Source organism: Mustelus asterias, chromosome 9 (genome assembly GCF_964213995.1).
Source record: "Mustelus asterias chromosome 9, sMusAst1.hap1.1, whole genome shotgun sequence".
Classification (NCBI taxonomy): domain Eukaryota; kingdom Metazoa; phylum Chordata; class Chondrichthyes; order Carcharhiniformes; family Triakidae; genus Mustelus; species Mustelus asterias.
The window spans coordinates 109952081-109971482 of NC_135809.1; the positions used below are offsets into that span (position 1 = coordinate 109952081).

The following is a 19402-nucleotide window of genomic DNA, read 5'->3' on the forward strand; positions in this document are numbered from 1 at the left end:
GGATGCCAGCAGAGGTTTCCATTATCTCAGTCTGGCCACCGTGGTGTGCTTGCAGCTGTGTGACCAAGGTGCATGTATCTGCACTGGCGCTAGGTGCTGTGCAGGATTGTGATGATGTACCTTCTGGGGCTTCCGCCTCCTCCTCTGAGGCGAACACTGGTCCCTCAGGACTGGTGACTACAGCTGCCTATGTTTCACCATTCAATCATGGATTATGAAGGGCATTATCATGATTTGAGATTAATTTACAGATACACACTCTCTCACTGTCGGAAAATTCAAATTCCTCCTCTTGAAGATTGAGGCACACATTCTTCCCTAACTTCTGCAAGCTCCCAAAGTCACAAGCTCCTTTGTCCCCTTCCTGTCCGCTTCCTCACTTTACTCCCACTCCCTCTTCAGCACAATCTTTTCAGGGACGAGCTATGGGCCCTCGAAATCTCTCCACCCCAGGGACTGTTCTCCAGCCTCTCCATGGCCAATGGCCTTACACCACTGAGTGCTTGACAAATTCAACATTTGCCCTTCCAAAGGAGTTAAATGGCAAGGCTTGGTTTCCTTTCCTCCAGTCCTTGTCCTCTGCTGGCCATTATTATCTTTTCCTGCAAAGAAAAAGAAACATTGCAATGAATCTTCTATTTTCATTTGAGTTCCCAATATGTCCAGTATCTGCAGCCAACTCTTCCTAATAATCTTAGCAAGTTAACAAGTATTTGACTTCAGAACCCCCTCCCTATCATCAAAGAATCCCACAGTCCCAGGCAATTTTTCATGTCTGCTTCATGCCACCTTTTGCAGTTGGCCCAGACATTAGGCAATCCCATACTTGATAAATATCAAACTCTCATACCCTCCCATATAGGTCCATTTGAAAAATGGTTGTTTACTCACCCTGGTTCATTGAAAGAGTTCATTCAGCCCCTTATGGCAACATAACCAAGACCTTTTGACAACCCCATGGCTGCTGACTTCTTCTGAGACCTCTATCCAGGTTGCTTTGGTCTGGCATCTTTCTGTCACTTGGCATGAGCCCTCCTCCTCACCATCACTCAGTGCCTGAAGAGGAACTCGCAGGGAAGCACTGTTGAACCGTAGAGCCGTCCTTGGTCAGGGTCCCTCCATTTGCCCTGGCTCCATCCTTCATTGCAGCTGAGGATGTGACAATTCTTTAAACTGTGCCGTTGTTGAGTTTCCTGTTCTGTGGAGTAACAAAAGGTACAATAGAATTTGAGTCTTTTCCTAAATGTTTATTATTCAGATGAGAAATGGGTGGTGTACTCAGGGTTTTTTTTCCCCTCCATGGCAAAGGTCCTAAATGAGACTATTGCTGGCACATGCTGGCATGTTTATGGACTCAAAGATATCAATAACATCTTTGTTGCCTCGCAGAGAAGGTTTCAGCGATGAGACTGGATCTGACGTCTGACACAATATATCCCATCTGTTCTGCATCCTCCTCCTCCATGATAATGGGGACCAAGCTGCTTGGGTAGCAAGCTCCATACCTGATCCCAGGTATGCCTCATATGGAGATGAAGATGGTAATCTGATTCAGTCTAGGAACCTGTATGCAGAGTGACAAAAAATAAATATGGATAGATTGGAATGTTAATAGATTCAGTGGATGGGCCAATTTCTAACCAAATGTGTGGTCAACCATTTTGGTCGCAAAAGGATAGCATGGTGTATTTTCTAAACTGTGAACAGTTAGAAACAGTGGAGGTCAAAAGAGACCTCGGGATCCAGGTACATAGATCATTAAAATATCAATAACAGGCATGGAAAATATTCAAAAAGCTCATGGAATGCTGCCCTTTATGTCTAGTGGACTTAAATACAAGAGGTAAAAGTCCTACTTCAGCAAATACAAAGCCCTGATTAGACCCACCTGGTATATTGTTATTAATTCTGGCCATCACACTTTAAGAGAGGTATATTAGCCTTGGAGGGAGTGCCGCATAGATTTACCAGAATGATACTTGGAGGTGAATTTTATGGGGGGACATAGTACTCACTCCCCCAGTAGAAAAGTTGATCCTGAGCCTGCCAACTTTAAAAAGGACTGCTGCAAGCTCGTTACAAGGTTCATTTACATTTGATGGAAGCAACGTACACTCATACATGGGGACCCATTCACTGCAAACAAAGGGAATTTGTTCGAGCCTTGCACCTTTCTTGAATTACCCTGGAGGTTGGGGAGCCTATAGTTCCATGTTGCTTTCCCCATGGTAATGCCTCGGCCAATCAGAGTCAACTTGCTAATCAACTTTTCTCCTGTAGTACAAGGTGACTATTTGAAATTTGACATTCCTGCATTTGTCCTGATAAGTGGAGGACAAAGATTTTCAGCAACATGTCACTCTTTTCAGCAATATACAAGGGAATTCTTGGGAAGTGTTTCAAAGATGTACAACTAGCAGAAATAATTTCCACCCTTTGATAAAATCATTTCCTATATCGTTGGTAGGCTAGTTGCTTTAATTAGTCTTACAGATGACTTATCCTCAGGTGAAAAGGTTTGGGGTTAGCAGAAGGAGGCCAAGATTTAAGCATCTGGTGACTATGAATAAGAAGCAAATGTGACCAACCCCAAAAAAGAGCCATCTGTGTATGTACTTTCCCCTTAATCCCGTTATTAAAAAATGGAATAAAGTCTCCAAGGCCATAATCTCAGTCTGGAGAGGAGGATCTTTTATTATTCATTTTCACAATAGAAAGTCTTTAGAAATAATAAGAAAACTGGAAAAGGAAGTGGGGCAGCCTCATTGATTAAGTACGTCACATTAGTAAGGGTGAATATAGGTTAGGGAAAGTTGGTGATGACTGTATGGTTATACTTGAGCAATGAAAGAGCACTTACAATAGCCATTGGAGTTGTTTAAAAGCCTCCTAATAGTTATAGTAAAGTAGCAAACTATATTACCTCAGGGAATAATTCAGGGGCTTGAAGCAAAAGCAAAGTTATTTCAAAGGGAGTCTTTAATTTTCTTGGAGATTGGCAAGAGATGAGGCACTCAAACTGGTAAATTTCTCAAGCCCATTCAAAATAGTTTTCTGAAACATGGGGCAGAATTTTGCCAATTAGCAGACATTTGCAGGAAAAGTGGGTCAATGTCACACATGGGTAGCCAGTGAAACATCCCCTCAATTTTACAGGTGGTTGTCAATTAAGTGGCTGCCGCCAGGGTTGCCGTCCTGTTCAGGGTTCGAGTTCCATGCCATGACTTGATGGCTAAGGAACGCAGATTATCAGGTTGAACATCAATATGATTGATCGGTGATCAGTGTCAATATGATTGATACTCAATCTGATAGTCTGCATTCTGAACACACCTTCCAAAATGTGCAAATGGCGGGCAGTAAGAGTGGGAGAGATTCCTGGTCAGCCACATGATGGAAAGAAAGTTGGAAACTCTATCATCATTATACACAGCTCCAAACTATAATATGCATGTTGCCAGACCAACTTGGGCCCCTGAGTGCACTCCAACACTGTCACCACAAAATATTAAATGAGAAATAGAACGAGATAGTTCAGTTACAAAGTGCCTAAGCTGAAGCTCCCTGGATGACTGAAAATGTAGCGATTAAAACAAAACAGTAAAAGGAGGTTTCTGATAAATGTTAGATTCATAATTCAGTAGAAGTGCAGTTCTCAAACCTTTTCCTTCCTGTATTATAAACATCCTTCAGATTCACCAGAACACTTTTTTTTTCTGTACAAAAATCAATTGTAACATAGATTTATTATTATTTCTTATTTGTTTATTCCAAAACCTGTTGCTGGTCCTGACAATAATTATGTTAAGGTGTAGATTTATCTTTGATAGTCACACATGGTCAATATTTGTCCCGGATTTAGCTTCCTTTTAATTGATATTACTGTTAAAACCCAGCTTCTCACATCTGTAATTTGCAATAAATGGGAACAATACCTTCAATGCCACAGATGAAGCCACAGTGCATTCATCAGAGCATTCACATCAAAATGTGTCCAGCCATGTTTCACTGAACTTGGTTTTGACAAACGGACATTGACCGGAAATGTTAACTCTATTTGTCTTCACAAGTGCTGCCTGACTTGCTGAGTACTTCCCATCTTTGTTATTTTCATTTCGGATTTCCAGCATTCACACTATTTTGTTTTCATTTGGTTCTACAGGCGATGTCTGATGAAAGGTCATTGAGATTTTCTAGATGGGGCTAAGAGTGGCAGTTTAGCTTCAATATCCTTAGTGAGGAGGTTCATAGTTCACAGGTATTAAGCAGATTGTTTCATTGTGAGTTCTGTAAATTGTTAAATGTTTTGTCTCGGCCAGAGAGATGTTACCAGCTGTGGTTTCATTTAATCAAAGTCAGTTTTTCTTTCTTGAGTTAAAGAGTGTAAGAGGTCAAATGTGTTTGACCTTCCTGAGAGACAAGAACGTTATAGGTGTAATAAAAGCAAAATACTGCAGATGCTGGAGATCTGAAATGAAAACGGAAATTGCTGGAAAAACACAGGTCTGACAGCATCTCTGGAGAGAGAACAGTTACCTTTTTGAGACCAATGCAACTCTTCTTTGGAGCTTTGGAAGTTTACAGGTTTGCTGTTTCCTTCGAAAGCAGCAATTCCTTTATGCTGGAGAGGAACAACGAGTTCTCCCATCTTGCATTTTCCATTACTGTATTCATCGCACTGAGTGTGTCTGATCTCCCAGCTTTACCAGCCATACACCATCATTCAGCATCTTAGCACTTTGGGCTCCTGATCAGCTGAGAAAGAGTATATCTCTAAATATACAGGTTAGCATTCTGCCTCAATATAGCCATCTTACAGTTGTGCGTATGAACAAAGAATTGTGCTCTGCACTTCTTTTTCAGAAAGAGCAGCAAGCACCTGGAGTTCCACTTTGCAGTGATGTTACCTGGCTCTCTGAGAGAAGGCTACACCACCAGCTGCTGCATGCATGGCCCGCACAATGTTCTCCAAGGATATGGGCACACATAGGTGTGTTTCCTGTGTACACCAGAACACACTGATTTGGCACTATCCTGACGTCACAAAGTCCAAACAGCTGATCTGATGCCAGGATACCAAATTTAGACAATAAATATGGAGAGAACCTGTCCACTTCTGAAAAAACATAAAACAACAAGATAGAACTTGCAAGTCACTTTATTTAAAGGGTCAGACAACCTGATGGTAGGCAAGTTAAATTTTTGGAATTTTTTTATTGCAAAATCTATGAAGGTACTTTGGAGTATATTTGGAGTTGTTTAAATGGGTTTTCCAGGGAGTGAGCTGCATTCCCAGAGAGATGGCAGAGGTGACCTGCCACACAAAGGTTGCAACGGGTATGGGGTGCAGCAGTGTCAATGTCTCTGAGTCTGCAGCACAATTGGGAAATGGAACAGAGGCTGTGGGGAGGGGAAGCCCTGCACAATGCTGTTTACCAAGTTGGAGCTGGACTCCTCCATGCTCCTTGATATGACAGAAGGCTGTCTGTTAGGTCAGTCAGTGAATCAGTATTCTTGTGCACATGTCCGTCAGTTCTCTTTGACATGCTGCCCCATCAAGGTCCTCGTCTGACTGCTCTAAAACAGAACCTGTTTGCAACAATGCCTTGGTGTGGCTGGAAAGTCAACAAGGTGTCCAAAGGTAAGAACTCAGAATGATGTGAGTGAAGGGGGCTGGGTAAGAAGCAAGCAATCCATGGTGTTGCCATCCATCTGTACTTGCTTATTATGCCAGATAACATGAGCTGGGGTGGTGGTGGTGGGAGTGGTGGGGGGAGAGGGTGTGGTTGAGAAGGAGCATAAGGCAGGAACATACCGTCATCCTCTATGTTCTCAGTGATGCCGCATGCCACAGAATCTGGAAGGGTTGGCCTTTCCCAGCTTTGAGACACCAGGTCAGTGTGAGAGAGTTGACACAACTGCTAGATGACTTGTTTTGTGAATTGTAGCCTCCTCAGACGCTGCTCCTGACTCACAGCTATGTGGGAGTGGCACTCCCAGAACATCCTTTGTGGAAGGGCTTTCTATGGAAAGAATTTCTTCTCCTCCCTCTCTGTCTCACCCTCTCCACGTCCTACTCATGTTACAGGTTAAGTGCTACAAGTACTACAGCAACAACTGCCCCCATATATATGCAAGGCACTGATCTTTCCTCCTTTAATGTTACAGCAACTCTCTCCATGGGGGCAGCATGGACTGGATGGATCAAATGGATCACTTACTGTGCCATAATGAGTCTATAACTCTATCGAAGACAGCACAGAGTTTGTAAGAGCAAATCATATTTAACAACTGTATCGGTGCCACTTCATGCTCTCTACTGAACCTGGAAAGATTTATCAATTTTACTTCCAATTCCCACCCTTCTCTCTCCTTCACATGGTCCTTCTCCAATATTTCACTTCCCTTCCTTGACCACTCTGTTTCCATTTCCAGTGATAGACTAATCACCAATATTTGTTACAATTCCACTGAGTCCCACAGCTATCTTGACTACAGTTCCTCCTCACACCCTGCTCCCTGTAAGGACTCCATCCCATTCTCCCAGTTTCTCCGCCTCTGTCACATCTGTTAAGATGATGCCACCTTCCAAAATGGTGCTTCTGACATCTCAGCTTTATTCCTTAACTGAAGATTCCACCGCACTGTGGTTAACAGGGCACTCAACCGGGATCAGCCCATCTCCCGCACCTCTGCCTTGACCCCCTTCCCCTCCCTCCTAGAACCATAAAATAGTCCCCTTTGTCCTCGTTTACCACCCCACCAGCCTCCACATTCAAAGGATCATCCTCCATCATTTCCATTAGCTCCAGCATGATGTTATCATGAAACATGACTTCCCCTCACCCTCCTGTCAGAATTCCTCAGGACCGCTCCCTCCCTCTGTGACACACTGGTCCACTTTTCCATCATGCCCATCTCCCCATCTCCTCCCCAGAGCACTTTTCCTTCCAATCGCAGAAGGTGCAATACCTGCTTCTTTACATCCTCCCTCCTCACTGTTCAAGGCCTTTCAGGTTTAGCAGCATTTCACTTGTACTTCCTTGAACCTGGTCTACTGTACTCAGTGCTCCCAATGTGGTCTCCTCTACATAGAGGAGACCAAATGCAGACTAGGCGACCACTTTGCAGAACACTTTCGCTCTGTTTGCAAGCATCGTCCCAACCTTCCTGTTGTGTGTTATTTTAATTCAGCACCTTGCTCTCCTGTCCACATGTGCATCCTTGGCTTGCTGTAATGCTCCAGTGAAGTCTGGCGCAAGCTGGAGGAGCAGCACTTCACCTTCCAGCAGGGCACATTACAGCTCTCAGGACTCTAGAATTTGATCTTTCTTCTCCGCCCTTTCTTCTTTTTTCCTTTCATTATATTCCATACATCTATTGCCTCAAATTAAAATACTCCTTTCTCTTCTCACATCAGGTCATCTGCCCTTTGTTCTTAACATTGCTCCTTTTTGTTGTAGCTTCTTTGGCTCTAACATTCTCCCTTCTTTCAGTTATGACAAAGAGTTCATTGACTCAAAACATTCACTGTGTTTCTCTCCTGATAAATGCTGGCAGACCTGTTGAGCTTTTTCCAGCTTCCTCTGCTTTGGTTTTGTATTTAACAACATTGTTTGAGCTTTTGATGAACTAACAGCGATGGTTGATCAAGGTAATCTGGTTCATATGGTGTATTAGGAATTCCAAAAGGGATTTGATAAAGTGCTGCATAACAGGCTTGTCAGCAAAATCATAATCCATGGAATAAAAGGGATAGTGGCAGCATGAATATGAAGTTGGCTAAGTGACAGGAACCAGAATGTGGTCAATAGTTGTTTTTTAACTGGCGGAAGGAATATTGTAAGTTCCCCATGGGTCGATAGTAGACTACATTTTTCTTGATCTATATTGATGAACTTAACTTGGTCGCACAGAGCAAAATTTCCAACTTTGCATAAAACTTGGAAACACAGGGTGCTTGGCTGATGTCAAACAGATTGAGTGTTGCTGGAGCTATACACCTCTTGGCAAGTGGGAGAATTTCATCACATGGCTGACTTATGCCATGTAGATGCTGAGCCACTTAGTGGCTTGCTAAACTACTTCAGAGGGTAGTTAAGGTCAACCACTTTACTATGGGTCTAAAATCACGTGGAGGCCAGACCGGGTAAGGACCACAGGGTTCTTTGCCTCAACAACATTATTGAACCAGCTGGTTTTTTATGAGAATACAATAGTTTCATGATCACCATGAATTTAAATTCAGCTGCCATAGTGGGATTTGAACTCACGTACCCAGAGCATTATTACTCATCCAGTAACATTACTTTGATTTCATTTGATTTATTATTATCAAATGTAAATGTATTAGTATACAGTGAAAAGTATTGTTTCTTGCCCGCTTTACAGACAAAGCATACCTTACATAAAGAAGGAAAGGAGAGTGCGGAATGTAGTGTTACAGTCATAGCTAGGGTGTAGAGAAAGATCAACTTAATATGAGGTAGGTCCATTCAAAAGTCTGATGGCAGCAGGGAAGAAACTATTCTTGAGTCGGTTGGTATACGTCCTCAGACTTTTGTAGCTTTTTCCTGACGGAAGAAGGTGGAAGAGACATACTCCGGGATACGTGGTGTCTTTAATTATGCTGGCTGCTTTGCCGAGGCAGTGGGAAATGTAGACAGAGTCAATGGGTCAGCATCAGTGTCATTACCACTACGCCAGAGTCACTACTGCACAAAAAACATTTATTTGGTCCACTGGCATCATATTGGGTGTCTGCAGAGGAATCCAGCCCCCTTAATGGCTAATCATTCAGTGCAGTTTCCATTAGCCAAAGGAGTATGAGTCAAAGGTGAGTTTGTGGAGTTAGGTCACAGATCAGCCGTCGAATGGCAGAGCAGGTGTATGGAATTGGCCACAGATTCTGTCCACATGGAAATAAACTGAGTGAGGAGGGCAGCTGGAGTCCTGTTGATGAAGGCAGGATTTCCCCAGTGGAGATCCCTCTATGGAGGGATCCTCCCCCACTATCTTGGGGACTTGAGGTGGAGGGTGGTGCATGCAGCAGTTCCGTACAACCTTACGTTGCACTGGTTCACGGGCTCCCAAGAGACTTTCCCTTTTTGCAATCTTGCGGAGTCCGTGGACCATGTCTACTTTTCATGTTATTGACTGCACAACTTTTTTTGTTTCCGCAAAAGCCTTCTGTTGATGTTTTGTTTGCACTTCAGTCCCATGCTCCTGATCTACAGACACCCATTGCGGAGGGGGGTGGGGAAGGCGGTGGACCTCCGCGTGAACCTGTTCCTGGGCCTGGCAAAATAAACAGGTCCAGGCAGCGGGTGACTGAGGGGGTTGTACGACCCAACTATCTGCCCATCTGTTCACGGCCGGGTTTCCCTGGAGAGGGAGCATGCGGTGTCTGAGGGTACTGTTCACACCTTCCATGCCTGCTGGGCACTGCAGGGATTGGGGTGTATTATTGCCCCCTTTAATCACATTTTGATTTGATGTTTTAAGTTTTCTTTCTACTTTGTCTTTTGTTTTGGCGGCTCCCCCCCCTTTTGGGAGTTGCCCATTTTAATTTGTCCCTTCGTTAGTTTGATTTAATTTATTTGGTTAGCGAAAAAGAGCAGTAATAGATAATTAAGTGTAATATTCCTATCGGACTGGATTAATTTGCTTGATCCTCCATGCCCTTTGCTACTGCACGGAGGCATTTCCTGTGCGGGCTGCTGCTGCACGTTTTCCACTACCATGCCCTCCCCCATTGCTCCAATACACCTTGGCAGGCCCTGTTGCCGTCCGGCAGCAAAGGTCCCCAATGGAGGTCCCTCTACAGAGGGATCCTCCCCCACTATCTTGGGGACCTGGGATGGAGGGTGGTCCATGCAGCAGTTCCGTACAACCTTAGGTTGCACTGGTTCACAGGTCCCCAAGAGCCATACCCTTTTTGCAATCTTGCCAAGTCCATGTCTATATTAATTGTTATAGACTGCACTCCCTTTTTAGTTATCTCAAAAACCTTTTATTGATGTTTTGTTTGCACTTCAGCCCCACGCTCCTAATCTACGGGCACCTGGTGTGGAGAGGGGCGGGTCGGGATGCCGACCTCCTCGTGAACCTGCTCCTGGGCCTGGCGAGACGCGCCATCAATAGGTCCAGGCAGCGGGCGATCGACGGGGCCGTCCATCCCAACTGTCTGCCCCTCTACCGCGGCTACATTCGCGGCCAGGTGTCTCTGGAGAGGGAGCATGCGGTGTCCACGGGCGCGGTTGACGCCTTCCGCGACCGCTGGGCGCCACAGGGGCTGGGGTGTATTATCGACCCCGATAATCACCTTTTGGTTTGACGTTTTAAGTTTCCTTTCGACTTTATTTTTGGTTCGGGCTGTTCCCCCCTTCCTTTTGGGGAGCCGCCCTTTTTACTTTGTCCCTAAGTTAATTTGAGTTTGTTTACTTGATTGGTGCCGAAAGAGCTCCCCCATTGCTCCAATACACCTTGGCAGGCCCTGTTGCCGTCCGGCAGCAGAGATTCCCAATGGAGGTCCCTCTACAGAGGGATCCTCCCCCACTATCTTGGGGACCTGGGATGGAGGGTGGTCCATGCAGCAGTTCCGTACAACCTTAGGTTGCTCTGGTTCACAGGTCCCCAAGAGACATACCCTTTTTGCAATCTTGCCGAGTCCATGTCCATATTAATTGTTATAGACTGCACTCCCTTTTTAGTTATCTCAAAAACCTTTTATTGATGTTTTGTTTGCACTTCATTCCCGCGCTCCTGATCTATGGATACCTGATGCAAAGGAGGGTGGTGAAGGCGGAGGACCTCCTCGTAAACCTGATCCTGGGCTTGGCCAGACTCGCCATAGACAGGCAAGGGCGACTGAGCAGGTCGCCTGACCCGAATCTGCCCCTTTACCTCGACTACATTTGTGGCTGGGTGTCCCTGGAGAAGGAACGTATGGTATCAGAACGCACTGTTGCACTTTTTGTGCCCGCTGGGCACCACAGGGGCTGGGGTCTATTATTGACCCCTTTAATCACATTTTAGTTTGATGTTTTAAGTTTCCTTTCTACTTTCTCTTTTGTTTCAGGCGGGTCCCTTCTTTTTGGAGGCTGCCCCCTTTTGACTTATCCCTCAGTTAATCTGATTTAGTTTAATTGTTTTGTCAAAAAGATTGATACCTGTAGGAAAGATACTTTGGAGCGGAATTTTGTAGCGTTAATAGTTTTAAGGAAATCATTTGGACCCGCCCAGAATGAGTTGATTCCCTTTGATGTAAAAGACTGAAGGATCAATGGTTACTTGTAACACCTGAGGCTCGGTAGTTCTGTTTGCGTCCCCGCCTCCTGTACAATCCCATATAAAGGAGCACTGTTTTCTCGTTTCGCATTCTGCTGTCGCCTGCTGAGTTATAGCCTACCATGGAGAGCAAACTGAATCAACCCATTGTGGATAGCGGACACCATGCTTTCCACGGGCCACACCACACCATCGAGGTGCCCACCACCACGGTGACGATGGGGGCCAACGCTCTGCCTGTTAAAGACCACGTCCTCTGGTCTCTCTTCAGCTTCGTTTATTGTAACTTTTGTTGTCTCGGTTTCCTGGCTTTGATCTTTTCAGTTAAGGTGAGTTTAACTTTTTTTAATTTAAAAAGAAACTTTAGGTCCAATCCGCAAATAACTTTATCTTTGTGCCAGAGCGACTACACCAAGTCTGAGAATCTGCCAATGCTGACTGTGTATGCTAAAGGCACGGGTGCTGATTAGTGAGTGAGATGAAAATAGTGCTTGGCTCGGGCCCTGGTTTCGCTACTTCCCTTGTTCACTATTGATCATTGCCCTTGACCGAAGTCTATATAAACAGTTCAAGAGAATCATAACGTAATCAAGGAGGTTGCTATTTGGTCCATTGTGCTAAGAGCTATCCAGTTAGTTTTGCTCTTTTCCCCATCGTGCTAACATTTCTCTAAGCTTGCTTGAGGTTACTATTCACTCCAGCTTAACTTGTATTTTAAAATCTTTCACCTCCCTCCTGGTACTTTTGCCATAACTCTTCCACTTATTGACCCTCCTAGTGTAAATACTTTCTCAATGTAGCCAGACAATTCCCCTCTTAACCTTCCCTGTTCTCATCAATTCACATGATCTATCTGGCTCTTTTCCAGAAAAAAGGAATGAGTGCTGTTCATTATCTGAAATTGTTTGGACTGGGCAATTTATCTGGCACCAAGCACTGGAGTATCTATTTTATTCCCCCACCCCCAAGCAATGCTAACCTTGCCCCCTGCCTTATTGACAATGACCATTGCCTAATTGCAGCAGCAATCTGTTCAGATTTGAAACAAGAGGTTGCTGTACAGTACTGAAATAGACTGAGTAGAGCTCACCTGGAAACCTTGGGCAGGTTTTGTAAAATGGAAATAGTTCTGTTTTCTAGCATGAAATGTATACAACTTTGGGGGGGGGCTTGATGGGGTTCAAATGTTTCCCTGATTGCAGAGTTCAGGTGGGGTTGGCCAATTAAGACAGGTGACTTCCCGTCAGTGAAGGGTTATTATGTTTGGAATTTCCTACTCCAGAGGGTTCTGGATTCTCCTATTGTAAATTCAAGCCAAGGTTGGTAGATTTTGGGTCCTGAAACAAGTGGTTCTTTTTGGCTAAATCTCATCAAAATAAATTCTTTGCTTAAAGAATCATTGCACTAAATTTGAGGATTGAGAGGCCATATGGCTGACCCTACTTGTGTTTCAGTTGTGCTTGAGTGCCTGCAATGCCATCACTGATCAGAACTTTCAGCAGTTAAGGCTGCAAAATTCATTTTTGTTGTCAATGGCAAGACCATTTTTTTTTTTTGCTCATCCCTATTTGCCTTGAGGGTGGGTGGTGAGCTGTTAGCTTGAACTACTGCAGTCAATATGGTGCAGATATGCCGAAGAAGGGGATGTTCTCAAATCTTAATGTCCTTCTAGGTGGTATGGGTAGTGGATCTGTTGAGTCCTATTGAAGAGGGCTTGGTGCTTTCTGCAGTGCATGTTTTAAATGCTGCCAGTGGGTGTGGGATGGTTTGGAGATGTTGCTGAATCTGGAGGTCAGTCAGTGAGATTTTTTTTCACCTTCTTTCTCTATCTTGCAGTCCCGAGATCGTAAAATGGTGGGGGATATTTATGGTGCTGAACATTACAGCTCAACATCAAAAACCCTGAATATAGCTACAACGTTTCTGTCTATCCTTGTGTTTGTGATCCTGTTTGGACTGTTGGTTGCTGGAGTGATCCGCGTTCACCCTCATTGAGGACCGAGCTCCAGTTAAGAAGATGACCAGTGATTCCACTTTCTGTCATTGATGTTTAAATGTGATTTTGAAGAAACAATTACAAACATAACCTTTCCAAATAACATGTTAATCTTTCTGTTATGTTCTAAATTTCTGTAATGAATGTTAATAAAATACAATAGTGGCAAATTAAAACTGCTTTTCTTTGTACCTACAAGATTAAGAACAGGAGGAAGTATTTGGGCCCCTCCCCACATTAATTGACTGTTCTTTAACGAAATGTTTTTCAATTGACCCTGGATGACTTGGCTCTAAACCCCTTTGGATTTGTCCAACAAATGGAGATAAAATCTTGCTTACATTTGCAATCTGTATTTTAAGAGACTTCATTTCAGCACAAATGCTGAGTAGTTGAGGTCTTGTCTGTGCTTTTGAAGTCTCATTCCACAATTTCATAGGGGATAAGAGTTTTCTACATGCCAGGAAGTGGCCTCCTTGCAGGATAGTACTCAATGGATAGCCATAAAGGCAGGGTTTTTGGGGTGTTGTCACATCAAACCCTACTTTGCATTGGAGACCAATGGAAGTGAACACCAGACCATCCCAACAATAAGGGACAACACTAAAAGTTGTGTTGGGGGGTGTGTGTGTGTTGGGGGGTGTGTGTGTGTTGGGGGGTGTGTGTGTGTTGGGGGGTGTGTGTGTGTGTGTTGGGGGGTGTGTGTGTGTGTGTTGGGGGGTGTGTGTGTGTGTGTTGGGGGGTGTGTGTGTGTGTGTTGGGGGGTGTGTGTGTGTGTGTTGGGGGGTGTGTGTTGGGGGGTGTGTGTGTGTGTGTTGGGGGGTGTGTGTGTGTGTGTTGGGGGGTGTGTGTGTGTGTGTTGGGGGGTGTGTGTGTTGGGGGGGGTGTGTGTGTGTGTGTTGGGGGGGGTGTGTGTGTGTGTGTTGGGGGGGGTGTGTGTGTGTGTGTTGGGGGGGGTGTGTGTGTGTGTGTTGGGGGGGGTGTGTGTGTGTGTGTTGGGGGGGGTGTGTGTGTGTGTTGGGGGGGGTGTGTGTGTGTGTTGGGGGGTGTGTGTGTGTGTGTTGGGGGGTGTGTGTGGTGTGTGTTGGGGGGTGTGTGTGGTGTGTGTTGGGGGGTGTGTGTGGTGTGTGTTGGGGGGTGTGTGTGGTGTGTGTTGGGGGGTGTGTGTGGTGTGTGTTGGGGGGTGTGTGTGGTGTGTGTTGGGGGGTGTGTGTGGTGTGTGTTGGGGGGTGTGTGTGGTGTGTGTTGGGGGGTGTGTGTGGTGTGTGTTGGGGGGTGTGTGTGGTGTGTGTTGGGGGGTGTGTGTGGTGTGTGTTGGGGGGTGTGTGTGGTGTGTGTTGGGGGGTGTGTGTGGTGTGTGTTGGGGGGTGTGTGTGGTGTGTGTTGGGGGGTGTGTGTGGTGTGTGTTGGGGGGTGTGTGTTGGGGGGTGTGTGTGGTGTGTGTTGGGGGGTGTGTGTGGTGTGTGTTGGGGGGTGTGTGTGGTGTGTGTTGGGGGGTGTGTGTGGTGTGTGTTGGGGGGTGTGTGTGGTGTGTGTTGGGGGGTGTGTGTGGTGTGTGTTGGGGGGTGTGTGTGGTGTGTGTTGGGGGGTGTGTGTGGGGTGTGTGTTGGGGGGTGTGTGTGTGGTGTGTGTTGGGGGGTGTGTGTGTGGTGTGTGTTGGGGGGTGTGTGGTGTGTGTTGGGGTGTGTGTGTGGTGTGTGTTGGGGTGTGTGTGTGGTGTGTGTTGGGGGGTGTGTGTGGTGTGTGTTGGGGGGTGTGTGTGGTGTGTGTTGGGGGGTGTGTGTGGTGTGTGTTGGGGGGTGTGTGTGGTGTGTGTGTTGGGGACTGTGGGGGGGGGGGGGGGGGCGTGTGACTGTGTGTGTGTCTGACTGATCTCATTCAAAACTGGTAGGAAGATGGGCACCAACTTGCAGAGGACTAAGTGAAAAATGTATTGGAAAGGAGCCAACAAGAAAAGGGTTTGTGTCAAGTGAACAAAATTGAGCTACCAGCACAAATATTTGTTAGAACATGTGCTGGGAAATCGCAGGTATGAACTGATTGGCTTTGCCAAGGGGTAGGAAAATGGCAAAATAACTACATTGGTGAATAAGGTTTCCAACTTGGGAGTAAGTGCCAGCACAAATTTGAAGGGGATGTCCATAAGGATTTTAGGAAGCACAACCTGAGGCTGAGGAATAAGAGCAATGTCAGATTGGATGAAAAAGGACAGTTAGACACATGGAGCACGCCAGGATGATGGGGAGTGGGATAGCTTGATCTTGGTTTCAGATAAAGCTTGGCACAACATCGTGGGCCAAAGGGCCTGTTCTGTGCTGTACTGGTCTATGTTCTAGGCTGGAGGGTGATAGACAGTTGTTCCTTTTAGTCTCTGCTCAGACCACTGCTTCAGTTAAATTTCAACATTTTGAAGTAATATCAAAATTGAAAATATGGCAAACTAATTAATTCAAGAGGACAGAACCCTTGAGTATTGATAGGCAACGGGATCAGTGTACAGGTCACTAAGTGGCAATGCAGGTTGAGAAGGTAGTCAAGAAGGGATATGGCATGTTTGCCTTTGGCCGGAGAATTGAGTTTTAAAAAATTGACAAGTCATGTTTGCAGCTTTATGGAACATTAGTTAGGCCACACTTGGAATATAGTGTTCACATCCTTGTAGTGTGGTGACCAGAATTGGAGGCTTTGGAGAGGGTACAGAAGATTTACCAGGATGTGTGGTATGGAGGGCATTAGCTAGGAGAGGTTGGAGAAACTTGGTTGGTTCTTGCTGGAATGACTGAGGTTGAGGGGTGACCTGATAGAAGCCTACAAGATTGAGGCAAGGACATAGTGGATAGTCGGAAGCTTTTTCCCAGGGTGGAAAAGTCAATTACTAGGGGGCATGGGTTTAAGGTGAGGGGCAAGATTTAAAGGGGATGTACAAGGCATAATTTTTACTGAGTAGTGGGTGCCTGGAACTTGTTGCTGGGGGAGGTAGTGGAAGTGGATACGGTAGTGACTTTTAAGGGGTGTCTTGACAAAAAACATGAATAGAGGGATATGGATCCCTGGAAGGGTAGGGGGTTTTAGTTTAGTTGGGCAGCATGGTCGGTGCAGGCTTTGGAGGGCTGAAGGGCCTGTTGTGCTGTTATGTTCTTTGACATGAGCTAGCAGAATGGGAAGAAAGTGGCTGTTGGAAGTTAATGAGGTGGAGTCTTGCATTTTGGCAGAAGGGAATGCAAACTTTGATCTAAAGCATATGAAGAAACAGTTGCACCTGAGGGTTCATGTGCACGGATAGCAGGACATGAGTGATTAATTAACAAATGTTATGATGACATAAACCATTGTTTTTTAAAATTCAAACTCTAGTTGTTTCATGTTTTAAACAAAAGCTTTCACCATACAAGAATTTAACTTAAACAGTTTCTGCCCAAGAGTTCCCCTATACTTAACAGAATTTTAGGATTGCTTCACTTCTCCTGTAATCAAATCTAGGTATGGCTTGGCACTAAATTTTTTTTTTTTGTGTGTTCTTGGTCCTTCTGCTAGCATTTGGCCAAGTGACAACTCGAGCACCTCATGGTTAAATCCCAGTTCAAGCATAGGCTTTCTTTCTTGGTGATCTACAGATCTTTGCCAATTTCCAAGCTGTTCAGCCCCAGACCCAGGTGTAAAACTGCCTGTTTCTGAGAAAATACCAATAAATCCAAATGGACCCCCCAGTCCAACTTCCCAAACCTATCTTGATCTGAGGAAATTAATGTTGCCAATGGGACATTAATTTGGCTTTACCAGACTTGCTGAGAGGATCACCTGTAGTTTGTTTCACATCTTTCTATCCTCTTTGGCTATCTTGAGGCTGTTTCACCAGTTTCTCAAACTTGTCGTTCCCATTTATCCTGCATTTGAAATCAATTCCTATTTAGATTACAATATTAAGCATTTTTGCAATGTAGCACATACGGGTTTTTGGGCTTCATAAATTGAGGTATGGAGTACAATGCTGAATCCTCAAAAGCTCTGGTTGGGCCACAGCTAGGATGTTGTCTGTCGATCACTAATTTAGAAAGGAAAGGATGTGAGGGTCCTTTAAAGGTGCATAATGGATTTACCAGAATGGTTCTGTAGGTGAGAATTTGGCTACCAGGTTGAATTGGAGAAGCTGGGGCTGTTCTCCTTGTAGCAAAGGAGATGGAAGATTTGATAGAAGTTTAGGTAAGGTAGACAAAGAAAAGCTGTTTAGTCGATGATACAGTGGGGTAGAGGGCACAGATTGAATGTTTGGGGCAAAGTACTGAGGGATTGAACTTTACTTAGTGTGTGGCAATGACCTAGAACTTGTTGCCTATAAGGCTGGTGCAAACAGATTTCAAAAGGACATTGGATGGCCATTTTAGGAAAACATGCAGGGCAATGGGACTGACTGGATGGTTGAGCATAGACTCCAGACCAACTGGCCTCCATTTTGTCAATTATTCTGACTTGATAAAAGTAGAGTACTTGCCCCTGGCATCACAGCCAATCTTATCCTTCAATTAAATACCACAAATTGATTATTTCGTCATTATCCCATTGCTGTTTGTGGAATGTTGCATGCAAATTGGACACCTCATTTGCTCTTTATCTAAGCAATTGAGATTTAGTGGGGGGGGTCGGGGGAGAGGAGAAACTAAGGCTGATCCCAGGGGACATCCCTAGTCCAGTCATTACCAGATTTGAGCAGGATGTTCAAAATCACTGATGGCTTTATTGGAGTTAATGAGAACTTTCCAGTGGCAGCAGGGTTGGTAACCAGAGGACAGATTTAAGGTATTTGACAAGGGGGAGATGAGAATTTGTTTTACACAACACTTGTGGAATGTGCTACCTGACAGGTAAGTAGAAACAGATTTAACAACTTTCAAAATGGGAATTGGACAAGTATAAAATGAGAAATTTGCAAGGCTATGGAAAAAGAATGGGGGAGTAAGACTAGTTTGATAGGTCTTTCAGAGAGCTAGCACAGACATGATGGCCAAATGCATCACTGAATTGCACAATATTTTTTGTATGCAAATCAGTCTTGAACATGATGATTTAATTATTGAGCAGGGACTGTTTTGGAAATTTTGGCTGACATTTCTCTGCTTTATTGATGTTGAAACTTGTCTCTCTCAGCTGTTTACTTTCAGATTGCTACATAAACTGAATTGCAATATGAATTATTTCAACACTAACTTTTAATGCAGACACCAAACAGTACAGTCACAATGAGACAGGATGCCATGCCCACAAGGAAATCCGGGCTGCTAAACAGAAGCGGAGAAAAATTGTGGGCCTTGGTGTTTTCCTTGTTTCCAGGCGCCTGAATTCTCTTTCAAGCCAACCATGCCCCCTACCTCCCAAAAAACCCTCTTTAACCCTCCCTCTTAATCATAATATGCAAGATCTTTTTTTTCTCTTGATTCACCAAACAATCAGGTTCTAGTAAAATAACACCCTTTCTTGGCATCTGGTTATAAATGTAAAGAGCAGCAGTGATATAATGCAATGTTAGATTTTGTGCACCCTATGGGCAGGGAATTCCACAAATCACCCTGTGATCACACACAAACTAGAGTATACAAATTTTACTTTAACAGCATGGTGCATTATCAGTTTGACATGAAAATATCCTATTAGTTATGATAACATGAATTTCAATGACTCTAACTTCATTAACATGTTCTGTCCATTATGCCATGTAAATGGTGATAGTAAATTCATATTTGGGGAAGATTCAATATTTATAACAAACTGCACAGCATCTTTTCTGTTCTGTAGAAGACTTTATTATTTAGTATAATTATTTTGTATAAGGGGTGTAATTTGATTTTTGCAATCTCGGTAGTAAGATCAAAACTTCTGAGCAACAAAGTGGAATGATTGAACAACATTGGCTGTGAAGTGATTGGGGATATTGTGAAAGGTGCTGTATAAGTGTAGGTTTTGTCTTTCTTTCATTATACCTGTATGCACTATCAGTGAGAAGCATTGGAGCCTTCAGGTGTCTCTGTGACCCAACTTTTAAGAGCCCAGAGGACAAAGGCTGAATGGTTCACAATTGTATCTGTTTTCTTGATCAGGTTTGAAGACTCTGCTGATTGCTTCTCA

The 19402-nt window shown here is 44.5% G+C and overlaps 1 protein-coding gene across 1 annotated transcript; it reads left to right on the forward strand.

The window, feature by feature from the left end:
• Window positions 1-11319: 11319 nt before the first annotated feature.
• LOC144498917 (dispanin subfamily A member 2b-like) lies at window positions 11320-13461 on the forward strand. The gene is made up of 2 exons (XM_078220819.1): window positions 11320-11618; window positions 13126-13461. Exons 1-2 carry the CDS (start codon window positions 11412-11414, stop codon window positions 13282-13284), a joined length of 366 nt encoding a protein of 121 aa, XP_078076945.1. The 5' UTR covers window positions 11320-11411; the 3' UTR covers window positions 13285-13461.
• Window positions 13462-19402: the final 5941 nt, after the last annotated feature.

Bases quoted from the DNA above. Each gene is read 5' to 3' on its own strand.
- LOC144498917 (XM_078220819.1), top strand. From the start codon at position 11,412: ATGGAGAGCAAACTGAATCAACCCATTGTGGATAGCGGACACCATGCT. The intron at 11,619-13,125 runs GTGAGTTTAACT...TCTATCTTGCAG, and splicing joins CTTTGATCTTTTCAGTTAAG to TCCCGAGATCGTAAAATGGT.